Here is a 22,569-nt window from a genome sequence, read left to right as displayed (position 1 = left end):
TTGCTTGTGTTGTGATCGAAACGTTGTGATATTTGTATTATTTTTTTATATATTTCACTTTATTTTTATTAATTTTTATTATTTTATTGTTCCATCGACGTGACTTTACCGAAAGACCCAAATAATATCCTGTTTAAAATAAATGTTCTCTGTCGCAGAAAAACAAACAAATATTCGTGATTTCATGAATGTAATGTAAATAACTTTTTTCATTATATTAAATGTACCCCCCATAAATACGCTTCAAAGCATGTTTACCAGTGAATTTTGAGATTTTGTTAATCCAGGGAACATTTCAACAATAACAAAGTTGCTTTTGAAGGAAAATAGAAACAATCTACGAATATTGCATAATGGACCATGTGACACGATGGAATGCTTCACCCGGTGAACTTTCACTGTGACGTTTGAACTGTGAATGGTGCTGTTTGTTTCGAGTGGGTCAGCGTTTGAGCGGAAAAACAATCCTTCACAGCATCTTTTGCGGGAGAATAGGAGTGCTGAAAAATGAATTTAATGCGCTTCTTCACTCTGTTAACTTCTGCTCTTTCCCCGATGGGAAACAACTCTTCATTTGAAGTCGACCCAGACACCCTTGAAGATATCGATGGTGGGTGAACATTTTAATTAAACGCTACATTCATATCGGTTGACGCTTTGGCTTTGGTAAACAATCACATGGTTAAAAATGTTTAATACCGTGCAGTTACAAACACAACTTCGTCGAACTTGTCAGAGGTCTTTATTAACATCTGCGTTGTGTGTGTGACATAGGCGGTGCTGTTTGTGGTGCATGAGATCTGCCATCTCGGATGTTTTGTGTCGAATCGAAGCTTCAATGAGGGCATATCAAATTGCTGTTTGTCATTCCCTGTATCCACAAGAGTCTTGAAGGTGATTATAAAATGTGTCATTGGAGAAAGCAGGCATTTTTAAGTGCTAGCATGCTATTGCAAACACTGTACTTGTTTATATACGATCTGGGCTTTAAAGCAAGTGGCCACCAAGCAGCCTTTGACCGTAATGGCCTTGAGAAGGAGAAAATCGATATCAGTGCTGATGTTTCTGCTTTTCTAACAGCTGAATAAGCCTTTTCTAGCATTCTTCAATAGAAACCCCTGCAAGGATGACAGCTTGTATACATTCGTCCATTTATTGTTATTAAAACCCAAAATTGCCTCTTGACACTTTGGCAATAATTTGCACACATATAATCACTCTTATTGTACCACTTTGATGTCCATGTGGAAGGGTGCCTTATCAATAAGGTGGAGGAACATAATTTTCATAAAGCCTTGTTGTGTGCCTCTCACCTTTCTCATCCAAAGATAAGGAGGGGCAAAGGAGGGGCAGACAACCGATTGAAATCCCACGTTCTCTAGGTTATTTTGGACATAGGCCACTGGGTGTCTCAATTTGCCTCCATCTCTCTTAATCTCCATTCGTAATACTCTGTTCTATAAATTGTGTTAAATAGCCAAAAGCCACCCTGCATAGATTGTTTGAATTAAACGTGCACAATATGTACATTTACTCATTGAATTATATTAATAATGTTTTTTTTTTACTGGTATCACTGTGTACAATGTATATAAATTGTGCTACACCAGTTGAATAATGGCATGAGTCAAAGCCTCCATTGTGTCTAAATAACAAATTAACACAACCCACCATTTGAAACACCTATCTCTGAGTGGTACACCAACCCGATTTCGAATTTGGTGGATTAGAGGCATGAGCCACTGCAACGTCAGGGTGAAGAGGTGTCATCACATCGCATCATCACGACCTTCCATCTGCTAGATCCCACAGCTGGTGCAGAAGTGATAACAAATCTATTAGAATATCCACCAATAGCCGGGTGGCGGTGGAACATGCTTGTAATCCAGCACTCTGGCGTCGAGGGCTGGTGGATCACAAACATGTTGTGAAACTCCCTTCCCGTGGAAATGGAGGTGCCATACCCTGGATTGCCTCGACAAGGCGATACATAAAATGTGGACTCCACCTGTCCCTTCTGGGAAACTTCTGGGTGCTGCAGTTTTCTTCAACGTGTAAATGCTCATTTATTGACCAATAACACCTTAATATCTAGAGGACTACAGAGCTTGCAGGAGATTTGCGACCAGCTCACCGCATTGTTGGCTTTCCCACTTGTCTGTGGTCCCTTGCACCTCTGAGTCATTATCTTTGTTTGACATTGAGGGAATACTGTGCAGAGCATGATAAGTTGAAATCATTATAACCTGGCTTTTGGTCTTACCCTCTGTTTTTGAATGCCTGGATGTGATGCCACTGTCTCCCACACTAGCATGCTCTGTTCAACACGTAACCACCAAATGCAACTTAATGTTTTGTTATTTCTCTCCATAGCAGTTAATTTAGAACAGTGGTGGCGCTAGGCATACCTGAGCTAATCAAAAGTGCAAGGCCCCCAATTGCTCAAGGGGCCTCAGATTTATAAAAAAATTTATTAGGCATGCCCCAAATATCAGCTCATTATCATGATATTTAAAATGATTGAAATTGCTATTAATTAGTACATTGGCTCCATTATTTAAGCAACTGTGATGCAAACTAAGTGATGAAATTTGTCCCGCAAATAATGTGTGTGATCATATAATTCGCTCAGAAAATTATTTCTGGTTAGGGCCCTCAGTGGGCTAGACCACCACTGCTGGTGTGGAGCATTGCTCTCTCTCTCTCAGCTGCAGACAGATGGCCTTTCCGCAGATTTATGTGACTGCTACTTAAAAATCTGTGCAAATGCATCCCTTTCCCTAACTTTGTATGCTTTTATATGTTTCATCAAATGGACCTCCTTTGCCAGTACCAAATTATGATAATAGGTTTTTCACCTTTTATCTGGCAACAAAGCAGGTGTTATGATGTTAAAACACCAAACTGAAACCTTTTACAAGGAATCATGTCTACATTAACCACAATGCTTGTGGTCAGAATGCGATCGAAATGTCATGATTTTTAGTGTTTTTCTATCTACGTGACTTTACCGAAAGACCCAAAGAGTATGAATTCCTGCAGTCATGACAGCTTTAAGTCAAAATTTTAACACCTGTTTTGTTGCCAGATAAAAGGGGAAAAGCCTATTATATTTTATATGTTCTTAAGTGCATTCCTTTCTTATGATAACTGCCCGGCGTCCCAGCATGCCTGCTGTCCAATGCAATGGTACAGCTACTTTCCTAATCGGCATGAGAGGGAGTAGTGTAGATGGGAGACAACATTGATCCTCCGCTATGCCTTCACACCAGGTGCATGGATTACAGGTAGTTGCTTCCATTGTGTTCAGAGTTATGTTCTTCACCACATGCGGTGCATAGAAATTGAATATTTTCTGCAGCAGATTTCCCTCATCTGTTCTAAATACTGCCATGTGGGGCGAACTATACTTTATGCCCAAATAAAATCTCAGTTGTAAAAGTGAACTGGATGTACTCTTTGGTGGGATTTAGATCCGAGGTGTATTGAGTCGTATATTTCACTAACATTAACTACAATGGCTAAAATTGAATGATAACATCTCAAAGTAACACTCTCTGAAACTTTAACTTATTTGTTATCACATTTTGGAAGACACATTTTTACTTCTACCCACTCGTTGTGCTATGCATTGTGTCAAATGTATTGTTATCAAAGCACTGTGTTATTCACAATAGTTTCACACGTTCAAAAATACCTTCACGATTAAACCAGGCGGCATGTGTTTGGTTTAGCATGTTTTCTGAAATGTTTCGGTCAAATTAAAGACTTTACCTCAGCTGACATAGGAACGTGTAATTCTACCACTGGCTGAGGCTGCTAAGATGAGCTCTGCCCCTCCCCCAGTAGTTACTTGAGAAGGGGAGCAACTTTGAATTTGTTTTGTTGCTTTAATAAAAAAACAAAAGAATATCGAGCTTGTAAAAGTTTCCAGCAACCTCACTTTTCTATTTAGCACAAGTGGGGCAACGGTGGCATGCAATACGTTTTATTTGCCAATTAGGTAGGACCATATGTGCCCGTGTGCGCCCGTGTGCCTGGATTTGTCACCCCATTGTAAGCTCGGGAAATTACGTTCCAGCAAAGATTAATGGGAACAAACATTGCATTGAAAGTTTAATTAAGATAGAGTTAGGTTTGCTGACTTTTGAAGATGTGTTATACTGATTATTAATACGTTTAATTGATCGTATTAGATTAAAATAGTACATATATATAGGGACAGACAATCTCGATGAAGTTGTACAAGGGCACTGGACATATGTACAGAATTCACTTTAGACATCAAAATGTGCCTTATAAGCTACATGTTGTATTCTTCCTGCCATTGTATGATGTGGTTACAGTGCTTCATTCACAGTTGTAAGATTATGAGTTAAAATCCCAGTCAAGATTCAGTCGAGCCCATTTTCCCTCTGGGGTTAATACACTCCCATCTACGTGGAAAGTCAACAGTGGTTAATTCATGAAATGACCGGCCCCTGCCATATGAATACGTAATCTCCACTACTGGCTGAGAGCCACCAATAGTATGTAGTACTGCACTACAATCAATTGTGTAGAGACACATTTAGAATTTGACTTGAATGGACACGCGTGTTTTCACTAATTGTCATTTATTGACGATTGCAGTCGCCACTGCCGGGACTGTGTGCTTTGGGAATGGGAACATTGTGGGGACATTATATTCTCAAGTCCCCTGTACTCTGATGGTTTGTTTAACCACTGATATCAACTAAGCCAATGCCCCTGTACTATGACCTGGGGCTAGGTTACAGTTGTGTTTTTTTAGTGGTGCTGTACCCTACACATGGATTCAGCCACAGGCAAAATATATCAATTACAATTAAAAAATAACTGGCTCATTAATGGATTATTTGACACAAATTCCGTTGGTCAACGTGAAGCAAAGATATATAACAGGATGCAATATTTCAGTGTATCTGTTTGGCAGCGTCTGTACTGTATATTGATGAAGCTGTATATGAAGGAGATTCTCATATATGTCCGTGGGCTCTTGCGGTGGCGAGATGTTAATTGTCTTGCCTGATATGCAGGTCGTGGGTTCGATCCCAACCCTGTGATGCCTGTATATTTGGAGTTTGCATGTTGTCCCCATGGTCGTGTGCATTTTTCTCCGGGTCTTCCGGTTTTTCCCTCCACATTTAGAAACATGCGTGTTAAAGTATTTGGCTGCTATAAATTTCCACATGATAAACCACTTCGTTGAGCTATCATTTGTGGCCAGGTCGCTTCTGAAAAAGAGCTACATAGCTCAGTGGGCCTTACCTCGTAAAATAAAAAAACAGTTTAGTTTAAACGTGAAACATTCTCAATAAGGAAAACTCAATTCAACTCATGTGGATTGGGAGTAAGAATAACAAGTATCTATCACTCCACATTAACATTAAATCATATTTATTCCATCAATGTATGTGCATTTTGGACCAATGTTTTCAGCAGTATTTTTTAACCAGGTAAATTCTGTACCAGTTTCTACTTTTAGAGTCTCATCAACAGAATTATTCAGGGCTGTTAAACCTAAAGTTTCTGGGCTGCCTAATAAGACATCGTGTACATTATTTACTCCCATGGTGGAAGCAAGTCCTTCTTTAGAGTCACTACTGTTGACTTCTTATAAAGTATTACTACGTTTGTATGGAAAATTATATTGACTGGGTTAATGTAGATTTTAATGTATGACCTTACAATTGAGTCAGGGAGATACTTTAACTACAGAGATGCCCGACTGAATAGAAACAGTTTGAACCAAGACTGCTTGTGGGTAATGGAGGACTCTTCATTATTATCAAGTCACGCGACACAATTACGCTGACAATATATACTAGCGCTATAGTCCCAAGCACTGCTTTCGCATGGAGTGTTTGACAAGTCTATATTTACTGAACCATTGCCCTGCTCTCTTGTGGTGTAAGCATGTTTACAAAGTGCTGTTCATTAACTCATAAATGTCCTTGTGCAAACAGGACAGCAACAAGATTTTAATTTGAGTCCATCATATGTTGTTGCCCATCTGCAACGGATAACTTTGCATGATTAATAATGTCTTGAGTTGCAGAGCCGTTTGATTTCCCATGGGGAAATTTTGTGTTAATAGTTAACCAATCATGTGAAATGCTGCTACGAAACTTATGTAAATCATACAGGCCATTGTTACGTAAATTATAACCGTGTTCCTGTCGGCTGCATGAGTATTTTGGGGCTGCTGAGGCCAAGTAAATTACAACTTTTGGAATTTGACCACACCTCGGTTAATATCAGCATGCCAATATGATTATTCTAAACATAAAAAAATGAATGTTGTACTTAGCAGAATTTCAGATCATACAAATTAGATTGTCAGAAAGCAAATATTGTTCGCTTAGTGGGGCCTCAGTCACCAGAGTATTAATGTGTGGTGGGAAATTACATAGCAACACTATTTCTCGACTCACTCCAATTGGTCTCTATTAACCATCACTATGTGCTGTCCCTTTATGCACTGTCATGGGTGATTCGCCACATGCGTATAATGTTAAATATTTTTAAATGCACGTTAATCCTGAGTTCAAAATCAAATGAGGGACACGACCTCGAGCTGAAGATAGCTTATCGCTTTGCGTATTATGGAGGTGCGTTGAGAGTAGCTGTGCATATTCAGTAGAACGGTCAATATGCCAAGCACTGATGAAATCTCCACTGCAACAGCTGACAAAGCATCAGTACCGTGTATAGGGGTCAGTGTTCCAAGGAACATTCTGGTCATTGTGCTGGGCACTGGTGGTCTATATTGATCACGTTCGACTGAACCATAAATAATGCATATCTAATTTCAATATGCTTTTCCCTGGATATTGAATTTATTAAGAGGTATAACCTCAGGCAATTTGTTACATTTTTGTATCGTGCATTTTTAAAGGTAATGTGAGCATGATGTATCGTGGAATGTGCACTCGTGTACACATTTAAATGTTTCACCACACACGCATTTCACAATGAATAAATAATTACTAAATAGTCCCCCCTATTTAAATGTCCCAGTGACAGCCCTGAGCCAGGGGCGGTCATTCTCTATTCCCATGGTCAGAAGAGTAACAAAAATGATTATCTTCTCATATGGAAAGACACTTTATTATACTTTTTTTTTAAATCATGCACTTGCATGGATTATGTAGTACTTTTCATAATGTGTTTGTCTTCTCAATTATGTAATTAACACTATGGAAGCTCATTTGTAGTTGTCAGGGCAACATTAATTTGCATATCCACGAATAATTTTCTTTTCTTTGGTTTGTTTCCACATTTTTGGAAACCTTTTGATCAATTTTAGGCAGTTTTCAATCGAGTGAGCCCCTCATATGAGGACAACTTTATACTACATCTTGGTACACTATTTGATCATCTTTATCAGAGTTATGCCCCCCTGTTATGGGAAGGACAGGCAGGCTTACAGATGGATGGACAGAACCACTGCGCACTTTCACCCTTAGTTGGAAAGCCCTACAAAACATACATCTATAAAAAACACGACCTATTTAAACCATCCCCCAACATTACCAATACTGACTCAATGGATAACTAATAATGTATAACCCTGATGGGAATGGTGTGGTGGATCAGTGAGGCAATGGTTAGCACACTGCAGTATGAAACTCGTAGCCTGAGTTCGATAGCTGGTCACGGCTCATATCAGTGGAGTAACATCTAAACTGGTCCTAGCCCCTCCTTCACCAACCTGCACTGACCAGCATGGCCAAGCATGGTCAAACAAGTGCCGTGGCCAGGCACGGGGAGGACTTTTCCTGGCAGTGGATTGACAAAGGCACAGGAAAACATAGCGATCCCGTTTTGTAAATGGTGAAAGAATTACTTTTTATTTAAATGGTGCCGTCTGTTACGAGCCTTGATTATGAGCACGTCACCATTGTGCATTGGTTGCACAGCATATGAGTACTAGAGACAGGAGAGTTCAAATCCTTCCCCCACACATAGCGCGTGTCTCAATGTAAGGTGTAATGTTCCTTTATGTGTTTCATTGGCTTATAAAAGTTTTCAAAAAACGATGTGAAGATAATAATGTGCACCACAGTATTCCGTGAAAATGGAACACTCACGGTGACATATTTCACACCTGTGTAGCTTCGCTTGCCATTTTGAAGTGACGCACGTATGATACATCTCATCCAAAGTGTTTGCTTTTGTGGTAATCTGTCACTGGGGTCTTGATTGCAGAATGTCATTCACGAAACACTCGCTCAACTGCACACGCAAAAATGCAAGATCCCCCCCATTTAGCCTGATAGACCATAGGTACAATTGCTGTCGGTGAGCAATACATGTACACAGTTCTTATATTGCATTGAAACACACATGATAAGTAATGTTACCCATGTGCTAAGTACCAAAACAACATTGTGGGGCTGCACATTTTGATTGGCAACTGAGATGCAGGCCACCCTGACTCATGGATTTTCCACCACTCCTTCAGGGCCACCAATGGAGACAAAGTAAAGGTGCAGCTCTGCAATTGCTTGCTTATGCCACTGCTTGCAGAAGGGTCTCTACTATATGTGGCGTACATTCTTATATTTTCTCGTCAAGGAGCATAAATCATCACGCAAACTCAGGTCATCCTCGCAGCGGCTTTTGCCCAGCCTTTGAACAGTAATGATCACTGCATCACACACTTTCAGATGTGCTTCTGCAGCTGTCTGGAACGCTCTTCCTTCAAATTTAGGAAGCCACTGGAGCTATGTACTTTTTTGTGTTTTTATTGCGATAAAACAGGCGCCCGGCACAATATGCCGATTTACATTGGAGGAGAACAGAAACCCCGCGAAGGAGCAATGCACTTTTAAATCTAGATTGAAAATCTATTTCTTTATAACTGTTTTTTGTGTTTAGTTTGTTATCCTTCCCCCGCACCTTCGATTAGCATGGTTGGCTACATACGGTGCAAAATAAGTTCAACATACATATACATACATATGAAGCTCTAGAATGTATCTGGTGTACTCTTCCATGTTGACCAGACATTTTGGAAGATGTGGGTGTACCCACACCTTACCCCACCATACACGACCTACAAATTGACGAACTTTTGAACCCATTTATATTGCTGGGTGAACAGAGGTGGTGGGAGGTGGCAGTAGGATTTAAGAAGCTTCCACCATTGTTTCAACTGCTACACCAAACGTTTTTATTTAACCAAAGACCTCTGGATGGAAAATACATTTCGCTAACCATTACCCCATGGCAGTTCACTAATGAAGACTATCACCACCCAAAAGCTTGTTTGAAAACACACTTTGACTTGGTTCAATGGAGAACATAACCACGGCAATCTTGTTTCAGCAGGTCGGGCACTTTAATGCACCCAAGCACCCTCTATGTCCTTTCCACCCCTACACAGATGCCTTCCCTCTGTCCAGAGGTCGTGACAGCAGCCGGGCCATGGCCATCGAAGCATCAGGTGAGATCCTGGGGGAGGAGCTCTCTGCCGGTGCGGTGAGCGCGTGCACCCTGGATCCAGACGCGGTGCGCACAGGCTGCGGGGGCAGCCCCAACCTTACGCAGGCTGAGTGCCACACGAGTGGATGCTGCTGGGAGCCCCAGGGTGACCTGGAGCCGGCGTGCTACCAGAGGCACGGCCTCCCATCGGGTACGATCAATGCACAATCTATTACCCACATAAATGGTTTAAATGTAGCACTTCATTATATTATAGTTCTGGACTAGTCTAACCACAATCTAGGCTCATTTTTAACTCTGAAAGTTCCTAGGAAGGTTCAGTATCCAATTTGCAAGAAAGACCTGGGTATAATACATTTTACTTTCTATTTTACCAGTTAAGGCCCACTGAGCTATATGGCTCTTTTTCAGAAGCAACCTGACTACACATAATAACTCAACGAAGTGGCTTATCACGTGAAAATGTAGAGCAGACAAATACTCTTAAAGCATGTTTCTAAATGTGGAGGTAAAAATCGGAGGACCCGGAGAAAAATCCATGCAAACTCCAAATATGCAGGCATCAGGGTCGGAATCAAACCCATGACCTGTATACCAGACAAGGAAGTTAATATCTCGCCACCGTGGCGCCCATGACCATTGGTGGTTTGTGGGAGTGGAGGAAGGAGTGCTGTGGATGCAATTGGAAATCTTTATAATGAGCAGGTAATAATAATTGTTTTTTTTCTTTTACATTATTATTTTTCGAGCGGGGCCCTGCCTCACCGGCCTCTGGTCACCACAGCTCTGTAAAGTCAATGACATTTTGACACTCTATTCAGGCGACTATATTTAATTCTGACAATCAATTGCTTTATTGATTGGAAGCTTGTTATGCGCCACAATATCAAGTGGATATTTCCACAACGTAAACAGTGAACGCCTCGGTGCCTGTTGATATCGTGCTTGTTAATAGTTTGTGAAAATGTTGACCATTTACTGACTGCAAAATATAAATCGATAGTCGTTCGATTCCAGGCCGTGCACAATACCAGTGGAAATTGGTATCTGAACTTTTTTCAACTATTCCATTGGGTGGGCTGGTATGGCGTGACCAACGTTGGCACTGGTGAGGTAATGAGGGTCAGTTGTGGTCTAGCAAACACCATCATATTGCGTCAAAGAGTGTAAAGTCATGATGACGATGATTTCCCGCTCAACTGAGCATTGAGGAGGCGCTCTTGTCCTCTTTACAGGGGTTGGCTACGATTAGTGCGGCTGGCCACATGCGGCGCGATATGTACATTCGTATAGCTGTTCGCCAGCGGTGGAAACTCCTTAATTGGAGTAACCGGTAGCAACATTCGTCCCCTGCTTACAGACAATTTCCCACTTGCGGTCAAGTGCCGTATTTATCTTGTTACATACAGGGACAAATTACCATAAGTGGGTCCTCTCGGCAACAACAAAAAACTTTGCGCCTTCAAAACATTTAATTCTCTAACAGGTGCAATGTACATGCGAGTGACATTGTTATTATAATTACAGTGGTAGAGGATGCAGCGTACTGGCAGCAAATCGGCATCACAGCCTTAAACCAAGCCCTCCTGACCCAACCGATTGTGAGGACAGCAAAGAATATCATCCTGTTCATAGGGGACGGCATGAGCCTTTCCACAGTCAGCGCAGCCCGCATCCTCAAGGGTCAGATGGCTGGACACACGGGAGAGGAATCCCACCTCTCCTTTGAAGACTTCCCACACACCGCACTGCTGAAGGTAAGAAAAGTGACAAGTTAAATTCGTGCATGTGGAATGCGTAATTTGAGAGATGAATCCCTTTACAACAGAAGGATATGGCAGGCTGACAATCCATGAGTTTCAAACAAACAAATTTACTTTGTTTTACATTTTCAAGCAAACGCAGTGACTTTAGCAGGACTTTGATATTTTTCAACTTCATAATGCCCTAAAACCTGGCCCTGAACAGCTAAAAAGTTATGTTATTATCTGGCCCAAACTTGTCTCGCCACCTATCCACACTGTGGCTCCGGACTCACACCTGATTGAGCAGCTTGTCAACTTTAAATATCGAGGCATTATACAGGGCTTGAAAATGCCTTCTTTCAAGACCCACATTGACCACATGGCCAACAATAAAAAAAAAGTTTTATTATTTTACAGAAGCAAACACCGTATTCCACATCGACTCCATCTTTATATAGTTAAATCCACCATCTCGCCCATATTTTATTACTGTGACAACGCCTAGCTTTTTAATCTCCCTTAAAACGTCTCACTCCATTTTACTAATCCACTCTGCGTTTTGCCCTTTTGTCACCTCCTACGGAACTCATCATTGAAACCTGTAAATGTACTCAAATCTGTCCCCCTGGATATCTAGAGAGACCATCATCACTTTGCTGTCTTCATCCTAAAGGTATTCTTAAACAAATCCCGCTAATTACCTGAAGGACCACTTAGTTCCTCTAACTCCCTCCCGTCGCCTCAGAAGTGCCTCCTTATTAATACTAAATATCCTATTTGACAAATCTTTGGTAAAAGATATGTCCACGTTGCTGCTCATCTACATATTGGTTCCCTCCCTCACACCACCGCTTTACTTCCCTATTAAACCAAAACATAGAGGGTACTTGCACCTGTACCTAACTTTTTATGGCACCTCTTGCATTCAAAATACATTTGGAATGATTTTATATTTGCATGTGTTTCACTTATGACAGTTAGGTACCTCATCTGTTAGTGGTGCAATATTCCTTTAGGACCCTCTACTCGTTTACTGCAATATTGATCCTTTGCCTTTGTTGCCGCTGTGCTCACGCAACACGGATCTCCCATGTACAATAGCCGGACACCTGGTCTCAACTGGATCATCCGTACAATAAATAAAATAAACTAGACTTAAACTTCAAACACTGAATAAACCCGGAAAAGAGGGGGATTAGGGGAAGTAGGCTCGGTTAGCCCCTGGTCACTTGCTGGGATTGTTTATTTTGCCCCACTGGACCGTTTCCACCATCCTGGGAGTTGAAAGTCTCCCCCTCCTTGCATAGACAATCCCCTCTGAGGGCAAACCCATCCCTAAAAAATTAACCCGTAAAAACAAAGTTTTTCACTATAAATCCTTTATATGCGTGGCGGCTAGAGTCCTCTCGTCCTCTGGCTTGAGATGGCTGGCACCTATGGGTCAGATGATTGCCTGCCACCATTAAGCAATTGGTAATTAAATATAATTTATTTTTTCCTAAAAAGTGTAAAATTTTGGGAAAAAAAATTCACGAAAATAAATTGTCACGCACAACGAGTCTGTGTGCAAAATGTCAGCTCGATCGGATCACGGGAAGTGGGTTAAAAAACGACCGAATGATTTGCACGGTCGTAAGCGTGCAAGCAAGCAAGTGAACTTAATATAAAGGATTTAAAAATAGAGGGCACGGGAATGAATTGGCCTGCATGGAAAGCAACCGGTATGGAAAAGACAGAGGGACATGCTTACCAAGAAGGGAAAGTGGGCTCTTTTTTTTCATGCAGAAACTGGCATGACATGATATCCCGCAGTCGCACTTCTACAAGTATCTACACGTTAGGGACGCCGTTGCCAAAGCCCCAAACAAGAACTTTGCCCACATCACTCAGCCCGTTATGGACTGGCTGGTAGAGGGAAAATGAGAAGTACACATTGGCGAACGCGTATCATCTTCCCGACATATTAGACAAAAAATCAAGAAAGTGTGGGAAAAGTTTCTAGGACAAGACATCCCTTGCAACTCAGTTTATAGACTCCAGGGTATTGCAAGTTAGGGATGACATCCTTCACAGATGGAATTCTTTCACAGATGGAACTGAGTTGCAGCTGTGGTGATTGTTACATTGGGGAAACGAAACATCATGTCTCTGATCGTGTCCGCGAGCACAAGTCACATCTGAAACACGGCAAAATTGAGTCTTCTGCCGTTTCCGATCATTGCTACAACGCTGTGGGCTCTCATGATTTTTTTTTTTTTTCTGAGACCAAGGTGCTCTGCAAACCCTCTGGCTACCATGAAAGGTTTGTACACGAAGCCATCCAGATTTACAAACACAGACATAACTTCAACCGTGATGATGGGTACAAACTGAGTAATCATTGGAAAGATGTTATTAACTATGCAAAAAATATTTAACTACACATATTTGTACCATCTTATTTGCCAGGTACTATTCTACTTTACCGAGTGATGACATCCCCAGCGTTTAAGAGTACTGCTTTTTTGTATTTGGATTCTCAACCCACACCGGTTTAGGTCGAGGTACACCGATTGTTCTCTTGCACATTGACGACGTTGGCCAATTACTCTTGTAGCCCCGCCCACCACCCCCACGTTCCATTCCCTGGTTACCACATTCAAACCTAAGAGTAAGGAAAATAAACCTGGATACCTTGGCATAGATCCCTGTACGTCTTGGAAGCGACGGAGCACCTTAGCTACAAGCTGAAGGGAAAATAACGAGAATAGGAGGACACGATATGCCCCCCCCCATTCCTTGGGAACCCCGCATAATAAGCAATACCAGAACGACAGGAGGAAAGAATGAGTGGTGAGTGGGAAGTGGAGGACCGGGCCATATACACTATGCTACGACTATGACATTATAAGTGATTGTTGTTCCCACGAAGGAAAAAAGGCAGAACCGGGCACTGTGCTTGTTATTTTTCTTGTTTTATTTGCTCTATTTGGTTATGTATCCCCCCTCCCACCCCCATCCGCACCCCCCTCCTCTAATCTTCCTCTCCTGATCTTCGACCCTACTGTTTGTAGAGAAGAGAACCCGGTGAACTTTAAACCTGGCCCCAATTAGGGGAGAATCGCCCAGAGAGCCCGGCTTCCATTCACATGTTCACTGCGCCAGGAGTTTGTTGACCCTCTGTTGTGTTCGTGTTGCGGGTTCAGTAAATAATAAATTAATCAAATACATTTCCCTTTGAGCGTGTTAGGCCTGTTTGTCGAAACTCTATGCGAGTACAACATAGAAAGATTGAGTGGAATGAATATGTTAGCCAGCTGGATTTTAGTGGACTGGTTCAGCAGGATGGCGTGTACAGCAGCTTTGCTCTCATCCTTGTCAGTCCATCACACACGAAGTGCACAATTTCTTAAGCATTGGAAAACTGATCAATATCTATGATGCCATTCGTCACGCTGAGAATATCACCTATTACAAAGGCCGAAAAGAATGTGCTCACACCTTATATTACACCGTGGTCATCACATGGGTAGCTGGATAAAGGTTAGTGGCAAGTGTATTTGCTACTCAGAAAATGTGTATGATGATGACAGTTCCATGCCTGGGGCTGCAAATAATTTCTGTACAGATTTACTAACACATCCTAACCTCCGTAAAATAGACATTAAAGACCTTTTGACATCATTTGCACGACTAGGCCATGTGTGCCAGTGTCAGGACCCAATATCCCAAATGTGAAATGGCACTGCTCCAATTTGTTAAATAGTAACAGTGCTGTAGTAATGACGACCACTGTATTCCTATGGCTACAGTGTCCTTGCAAAATAAACAATTGACCTCCAAGTTAAATACGTAAGATATCTTCTTGGTTCTTTCGGTAAAGTCACGTAGAAGGGAAGTAATAAAATAATAAAAATAAAACATAATTATTATTTTATTACTTCCCTTCTACGTGACTTTACCGAAAGAACCAAGAAGATGAATCCCTGCAGTCACGAAAGCTTTAAATCGATACGTAAGATATATCAAGTGATGTCCAGTCGTACCAGCTGATGATAATAATACTATTCAGACTGTTGCTCATACCCTATTATGAGCTCAATACGTGTTTTTATGAGTGTACAGATATTTATTTCCCTCCCCTGTCCCCTTATTCCCCTCTGCAAACCTTTACTCAAAACTCATCAAACAATTATTGGCAGGGCACAAGAGAATGTTTCTAAATAGGAATTATTTTTACCTTTGTGTATTTGCCAATGTATTTGCATAGTTTTAGCACTTGTCCACCCTGCCGCTACATTGGTAATGAACCAAGTAACAAAGATGCATTTTCATTGGATGTATTTATGTACGTGATTTTGCACTGTTCTTGATTCAATATATAATTAAAATAGGCTGGAACATTGCTATATCAATAATATAAATTTGTAGCATGGAAGAATGCAGTTCCTGAATTTGCTCATTGGGTGAAACGTTCATCAATGCAAAATGCCAAACAGAATGAGAAACAACTTTAAAACACAGTTGTAGAAGCGAACATGGTTTTGTCTGTGCTTCCAAAGAACAATTTCCTTTTGGGCAGTTTTTAAGTGGTGATTTTATATTTTTAAAAAATGCTTTGATATTAGTAAATACAAATAACGCATGTACCTTTTGTTAATTCATGTCATTTTAGATTGTAATGTTTTATCAACATGATTTTCTATAATGCTGTTTATGAAACAAGTAAGGCTACAATTTATGACCTCTATAAAGAAAATAAATAAGCAACTATAATCGACAACGTGCGGAGAGACACGGGGATATAGAGGGACACACAAGGTGACGCGTGAGAAGAAAGACAAGAGGAGACACGAGTGAGGGAGAGAACCAAGAGGAGAGACATAAAGGAAAGACGTCAAGAGAGACTGACGAGAGAATATTCTATAAGAGACAAGAGCAGAGAAAGAATGAGAAAAGGTAGATTGTGAGAAACAGGAGAGAGAAAGAGACGTGGAGCAACAGATATAGAGAGATAGAACACAAGGCTAGAGAGACATAGTGAGAGCTAGAGTGATAGGGCTAGAGATGCGAGGATAGAAAGGCATGGGGAGAGGAAGAGAGAGAGAGACATGCACGAGATTGGAGACATACATGAGGAGAGAGAAAGACATGGAAGACACATACCTCAAATGACCCCCTTGATTGGGGATTATGACCCAGCGTTTGATTGACACTGGCCTATACCATGAATGATTGACACTTGCCTATACTGTGAATGATTGACACTGGCCTATACTATGAATGATTGACACTGGCCTATACTATGAATGATTGACACTGGCCTCTACTGTGAATGATTGACACTGGCCTATACTATGAATGATTGACACTGGCCTCTACTGTGAATGATTGACACTGGCCTCTACTGTGAATGATTGACACTGGCCTATACTATGAATGATTGACACTGGCCTCTACTGTGAATGATTGACACTGGCCTTTACTGTGAATGATTGACACTGGCCTCTACTGTGAATGATTGACACTGGCCTATACTGTGAATGATTGACACTTGCCTATACTGTGAATGATTGACACTGGCCTATACTGTGAATGATTGACACTGGCCTCTACTGTGAATGATTGACACTGGCCTATAATATGAATGATTGACACTGGCCTCTACTGTGAATGTTGACACTGGCCTCTACTTTGAATGATTGACACTGGCCTCTACTGTGAATGATTGACACTGGCCTATACTGTGAATGATTGACACTGGCCTCTACTGTGAATGATTGACACTGGCCTCTACTGTGAATGATTGACACTGGCCTATTCTGTGAATGATTGACACTGACCTATACTGTGAATGACTGACATTGGCCTATACTGTGAATGATTGACACTTGCATATACTGTGAATGACTGACACTGATCTATACTGTGAATGATTGACACTGGCCTATACTGTGAATGATTGACACTTGCCTATACTGTGAATGATTGACGCTGGCCTATACTGTGAATGATTGACACTGACCTCTACTGTGAATGATTGACACTGGCTTATACTGTGAATGATTGACGCTGGCCTATACTGTGAATGATTGACGCTGGCCTATACTGTGAATGATTGACACTGGCCTCTACTGTAAATGATTGACACTGACCTATACTGTGAATGATTGACGCTGGCCTATACTGTGAATGATTGACACTGACCTATACTGTGAATGATTGACACTGGCCTATACTGTGAATGATTGACGCTGGCCTATACTGTGAATGATTGACACTGGCCTATACTGTGAATGATTGACGCTGGCCTATACTATGAATGATTGACACTGGCCTATACTGTGAATGACTGACACTGGCCTATATTGTGAATGATTGACACTGGCCTATACTGTGAATGATTGACGCTGGCCTATACTGTGAATGATTGACACTGGCCTATACTGTGAATGATTGACGCTGGCCTATACTGTGAATGATTGACACTGGCCTATACTGTGAATGACTGACATTGGCCTATACTGTGAATGATTGACACTTGCATATACTGTGAATGATTGACACTGATCTATACTGTGAATGATTGACACTGGCCTATACTGTGAATGATTGACACTTGCCTATACTGTGAATGATTGACACTGGCCTATACTGTGAATGATTGACATTGACCTCTACTGTGAATGATTGACACTGACCTATACTGTGAATGATTGACGCTGGCCTATACTGTGAATGATTGACACTGACCTCTACTGTGAATGATTGACACTGGCTTATACTGTGAATGATTGACACTGGCCTCTACTGTGAATGATTGACACTGGCCTATACTGTGAATGATTGACACTGGCCTCTACTGTGAATGATTGACACTGACCTATACTGTGAATGATTGACACTGACCTATACTGTGAATGATTGACGCTGGCCTATACTGTGAATGATTGACACTGACCTATACTGTGAATGATTGACACTGGCCTATACTGTGAATGATTGACGCTGGCCTATACTGTGAATGATTGACACTGGCCTATACTGTGAATGATTGACGCTGGCCTATACTATGAATGATTGACACTGGCCTATACTGTGAATGATTGACGCTGGCCTATACTGTGAATGATTGACACTGGCCTCTACTGTGAATGATTGACACTGACCTATACTGTGAATGATTGACGCTGGCCTATACTGTGAATGATTGACACTGACCTATACTGTGAATGATTGACACTGGCCTATACTGTGAATGATTGACGCTGGCCTATACTGTGAATGATTGACACTGGCCTATACTGTGAATGATTGACGCTGGCCTATACTATGAATGATTGACACTGGCCTATACTGTGAATGACTGACACTGACCTATATTGTGAATGATTGACACTGGCCTATACTGTGAATGATTGACGCTGGCCTATACTGTGAATGATTGACACTGGCCTATACTGTGAATGATTGACGCTGGCCTATACTGTGAATGATTGACACTGGCCTATACTGTGAATGATTGACGCTGGCCTATACTGTGAATGATTGACACTGGCCTATACTGTGAATGATTGACGCTGGCCTATACTGTGAATGATTGACACTGGCCTATACTGTGAATGACTGACGCTGGCCTATACTGTGAATGATTGACACTGGCCTATACTGTGAATGATTGACACTGGCCTATACTGTGAATGATTGACACTGGCCTATTCTGTGAATGATTGACACTGGCCTATGCTGTGAATGATTGACACTGGCCTATACTGTGAATGATTGACACTGGCCTATACTGTGAATGATTGACGCTGGCCTATACTGTGGATGATTTACACTGGCCTATACTGTGAATGATTGACGCTGGCCTATACTGTGAATGATTGACACTGGCCTATACTGTGAATGACTGACACTGGCCTATACTGTGAATGATTGACACTGGCCAATACTGTGAATGATTGACGCTGGCCTATACTGTCAATGATTGACACTGGCCTATACTGTGAATGATTGACGCTGGCCTATACTGTGAATAATTTATGCTGGCCTATACTGTGAATGATTGACACTGGCATTTACTGTGAATGATTGACACTGACCTATACTGTGAATGATTGACGCTGGCCTAGACTGTGAATGATTGACACTGGCTTATACTGTGAATGATTGACACTGGCCTATACTGTGAATGATTGACACTGGCCTATACTGTGAATGATTGACACTTGCCTATATTGTGAATGATTGACACTGGCCTCTACTGTGAATGATTGACACTGGCCTATACTGTGAATGATTGACACTGGCCTAAAATGTGAATGATTGACACTGACCTATACTGTGAATTGGTAAACTGAGGCGCATCTTAGGTATGTGCAACTTTGTTAAAATAGTGGAAACGAAACTAAAACTTAACTATGTTTTTATGTTGCTAGGGAAGGCCGACTGAGCTATATAGCTCTTTTTTAGAAGCGACCTGGCCATAAATCATAGCTCAATAAAGTGGCTTATCACGTGGAAATTGACAGCAGCCAAATGCTCGAATGAAAGAAACGTACAAATGTATGTTTAACACGTAGGCTGTCGCGACCAATATTATTCATAATAGAGGTTTTTTGGTTAGATCGCGTTATTGATAAATGTGTCGTAACTCTCCACCACCCGACACGGCCAAACAGTAAAAAATGTGTCACGTTTACAAAAGACAAATAGTTCACTACTTTAGCCCACCGGTGTGTTGAAGAATGAATCAACACATTTATGTTGTTGAAAATACAGTGTTGCATAACATTTAAAGACTCCATAAAACTGCATGTAACTAAGATGTGCCCTGTAACGTCACGTTTATACTTTCTGTTTTAAAAAAAAAGTTACTTCAATATAAGAAATATAGCATTTTTATTCATCAATTATTTCCTCGCAGACCTACTGTGTGGACAGGCAAGTTCCCGAGTCTGCGTGCACGGCCACAGCCTTGCTGTGTGGGATAAAGAGCAACGCCAACACCATCGGGGTGTCCCACAGTGTGCAGTTCGAAGACTGTGGCACAATGAGCCCCCTGACCCAAGCCGACTCCATCCTCAAATTGGCGGCTCAAGCAGGTACCGCTGTGCGGCAAAGGCGCACCCGAGATGCAAACAAACCGTATGCATGCACGAGCGAGGAAATACGTGAATGTGTGAATGCACGCGTTAATAAATACGTGAATAGATACACGCGCGGGACCATCGCCTTTCCTTGGTCCCTTATGGGAAAAATGCAGGGCACGGCCAAAAAACTACGCTTTTACTTCCTTATGAAAATGTCAAGAAAATAATTAAATGCATTAACGGTGTTATTTGTGATTATCATCGGTCGGTAACCAGATGAAATAAACTCATTGAAGCACATGAAGTATTGCCTCTTGTAAAGGGCGACTTGGGTTACATCTAGTCATTGTATATATCTGCAAGCTATAAAACAAAAACATTTAAATGTAATATTTAATGCTTGCCCTGAATATGGACTCGGTCTGACACTAGGCATTTCAATTCTGGCAACAGATGAGCACTACTCTACATCTTCCCTGATAAAGCAGTCAAACACTGGAACTATTTAACTCAATTATGTTTTTGATTACCCTATGAGACTGATCCTCACCATAGGAATCAGGAATTTCAACCAATCACTGAGGAACATCCAACTTTCGTTTGAGCACGGTGCATGGAGACACGTTCACCTTTCATCATTATTGTATTATTTGGAGAATATACCAGATGTAATGTCCACACCAAAAAATGTCACATCAGCTCATTCTAATTCATGGTTGTCTCATGTTATCCAACTTTCATTTGATACATGTAATATTTTAAAAAGTTACTAAAGTTTTGCTTACGCAATATTCTGAAGTAACCAGCTCCAAGGAATGCAAGTGTTGTGTCTGCATGTCCAGTGTGCTCACCATTACATAGCTGGGTGGTAGTATTTTAGTGTGCACAAACCTGAATAAAAATCAGTGTGTTTACAGAGCTGCCTCGTCCTAACTCAAGATATCATATTATGCTACTGTTTAGCCCTGAATCCTGTGCACAGTCGTACACTTTTTAAATAACGTCTCAGAATATTCAATGTTTGCTGGCGAAGGGAATAGCAGGTGCAATTTCCCATTAAACGAAACATTCATTTATGAATGTATGCTTCATATTAAATAAAATAACTGCTCAAGGATAACCCTTCACCCAACAGTAGGGGTGTACATTTTTTTATTGAAACGCTACACAGTAACAATTTGGCATGTCCCCTACCTTTGAACAATGCCATTCACATGGATAAAGTGTCAAGCCTTCGCAATGAACGAGTGCAATGTAGTGCACATTTATAGAGGAATCTGATGAGCTCTGAAGCTCTTTTTTTCACAGATATCCAAATATCGAAGAGACAGCACTATTTGCGAACATAAACCGAAAATAAATAACCGTCCTTTTTAACACCAACTTCATCATTATCAGCAGTAGCCATGATCTATCCACTTTTGGGTGATGGTCTTCTACATCGTTGCTATCCCTGTCGGTCCCTACAATGCCACAATATATATTGCACCTCCGATTAGCATTGTTGTTAAAAATACATATGCATCATCACTCTGTCCCCAAAGTGGTCATCCTCTTAATGTGTGTTCTCTCTTTTGGCTGCCATTCTGCCACCACTCCCATCTATAAGCCATCACTCCTTACAGCAATGTACCCGAGCAAAGCACGCTCAGCATTTTTGCAATCAACATTTTCTCTAATTTGCATGTGCTCCTCTTTCAGTGTCATTTCCAGCACACGTCTCTTTGAAAACCTTTCCGATGTCTGCCCGTGTTCTCTGTCAGAGTCTATGTTTCAGATTTATATGCCAGAGCACACAATATTCACTGATTGAAAAGCATTTTCAGCAGGTACATCAGTCTGTTTCTGTTCATTATCAAATATAATAAATAAAAGTTCCCAAACCACTCTATCCTGCGCTCGATTATCTACTTATTCATACATTTTATTGTTTTACCTCATAATTGATTGAGCTATACATGCTTTCTCGCCCCAATTACTTATTTTTTTTCCAGTGCTTTTGTACGTAACTTTTGTTTTGCTCATACTCGATCTTCGGCTCCACTTTGTTGCTGTTAAGGTTTTTTTTCAATCAATGCCTTTAGTTCATCACCTTTGGTTGTAAAAAGTGTCATCAGCGTATCGGAAATGTTTATTACTTTTGTAGTGGTAATGATGAAGACCCAGTCTTCTCTGGCGGCAACACGTTTATTTGTAACGATAACACAAGGTCCTTGACACAAAGGGGTATAGCCTCCAGGCTAGCGTGTCCTGCTCACTGGGACGACCCTTATATATCT

At 41.2% G+C, this 22,569-nt stretch overlaps 1 protein-coding gene across 1 annotated transcript in view; it reads left to right on the top strand.

Moving 5' to 3' along the window:
* Positions 1 to 206: 206 nt before the first annotated feature.
* Positions 207 to 22,569, top strand: part of LOC144728663 (alkaline phosphatase-like) — a 76,891-nt gene continuing 54,528 nt past the window's right edge. The window contains exons 1-4 of the mRNA XM_078608247.1: positions 207 to 610; positions 9,413 to 9,661; positions 10,999 to 11,228; positions 20,125 to 20,302. Coding sequence (XP_078464373.1) covers positions 508 to 610; positions 9,413 to 9,661; positions 10,999 to 11,228; positions 20,125 to 20,302 — 760 coding nt within the window. The 5' untranslated portion in view covers positions 207 to 507. The remainder of the gene's footprint in view (positions 611 to 9,412; positions 9,662 to 10,998; positions 11,229 to 20,124; positions 20,303 to 22,569) is intronic.

The sequence above is a fragment of the Lampetra planeri genome, chromosome 29 (assembly GCF_965212315.1).
Source record: "Lampetra planeri chromosome 29, kcLamPlan1.2.h2, whole genome shotgun sequence".
NCBI classification, from domain to species: domain Eukaryota; kingdom Metazoa; phylum Chordata; class Hyperoartia; order Petromyzontiformes; family Petromyzontidae; genus Lampetra; species Lampetra planeri.
This window is presented reverse-complemented; position numbering and strand designations above follow the sequence as displayed.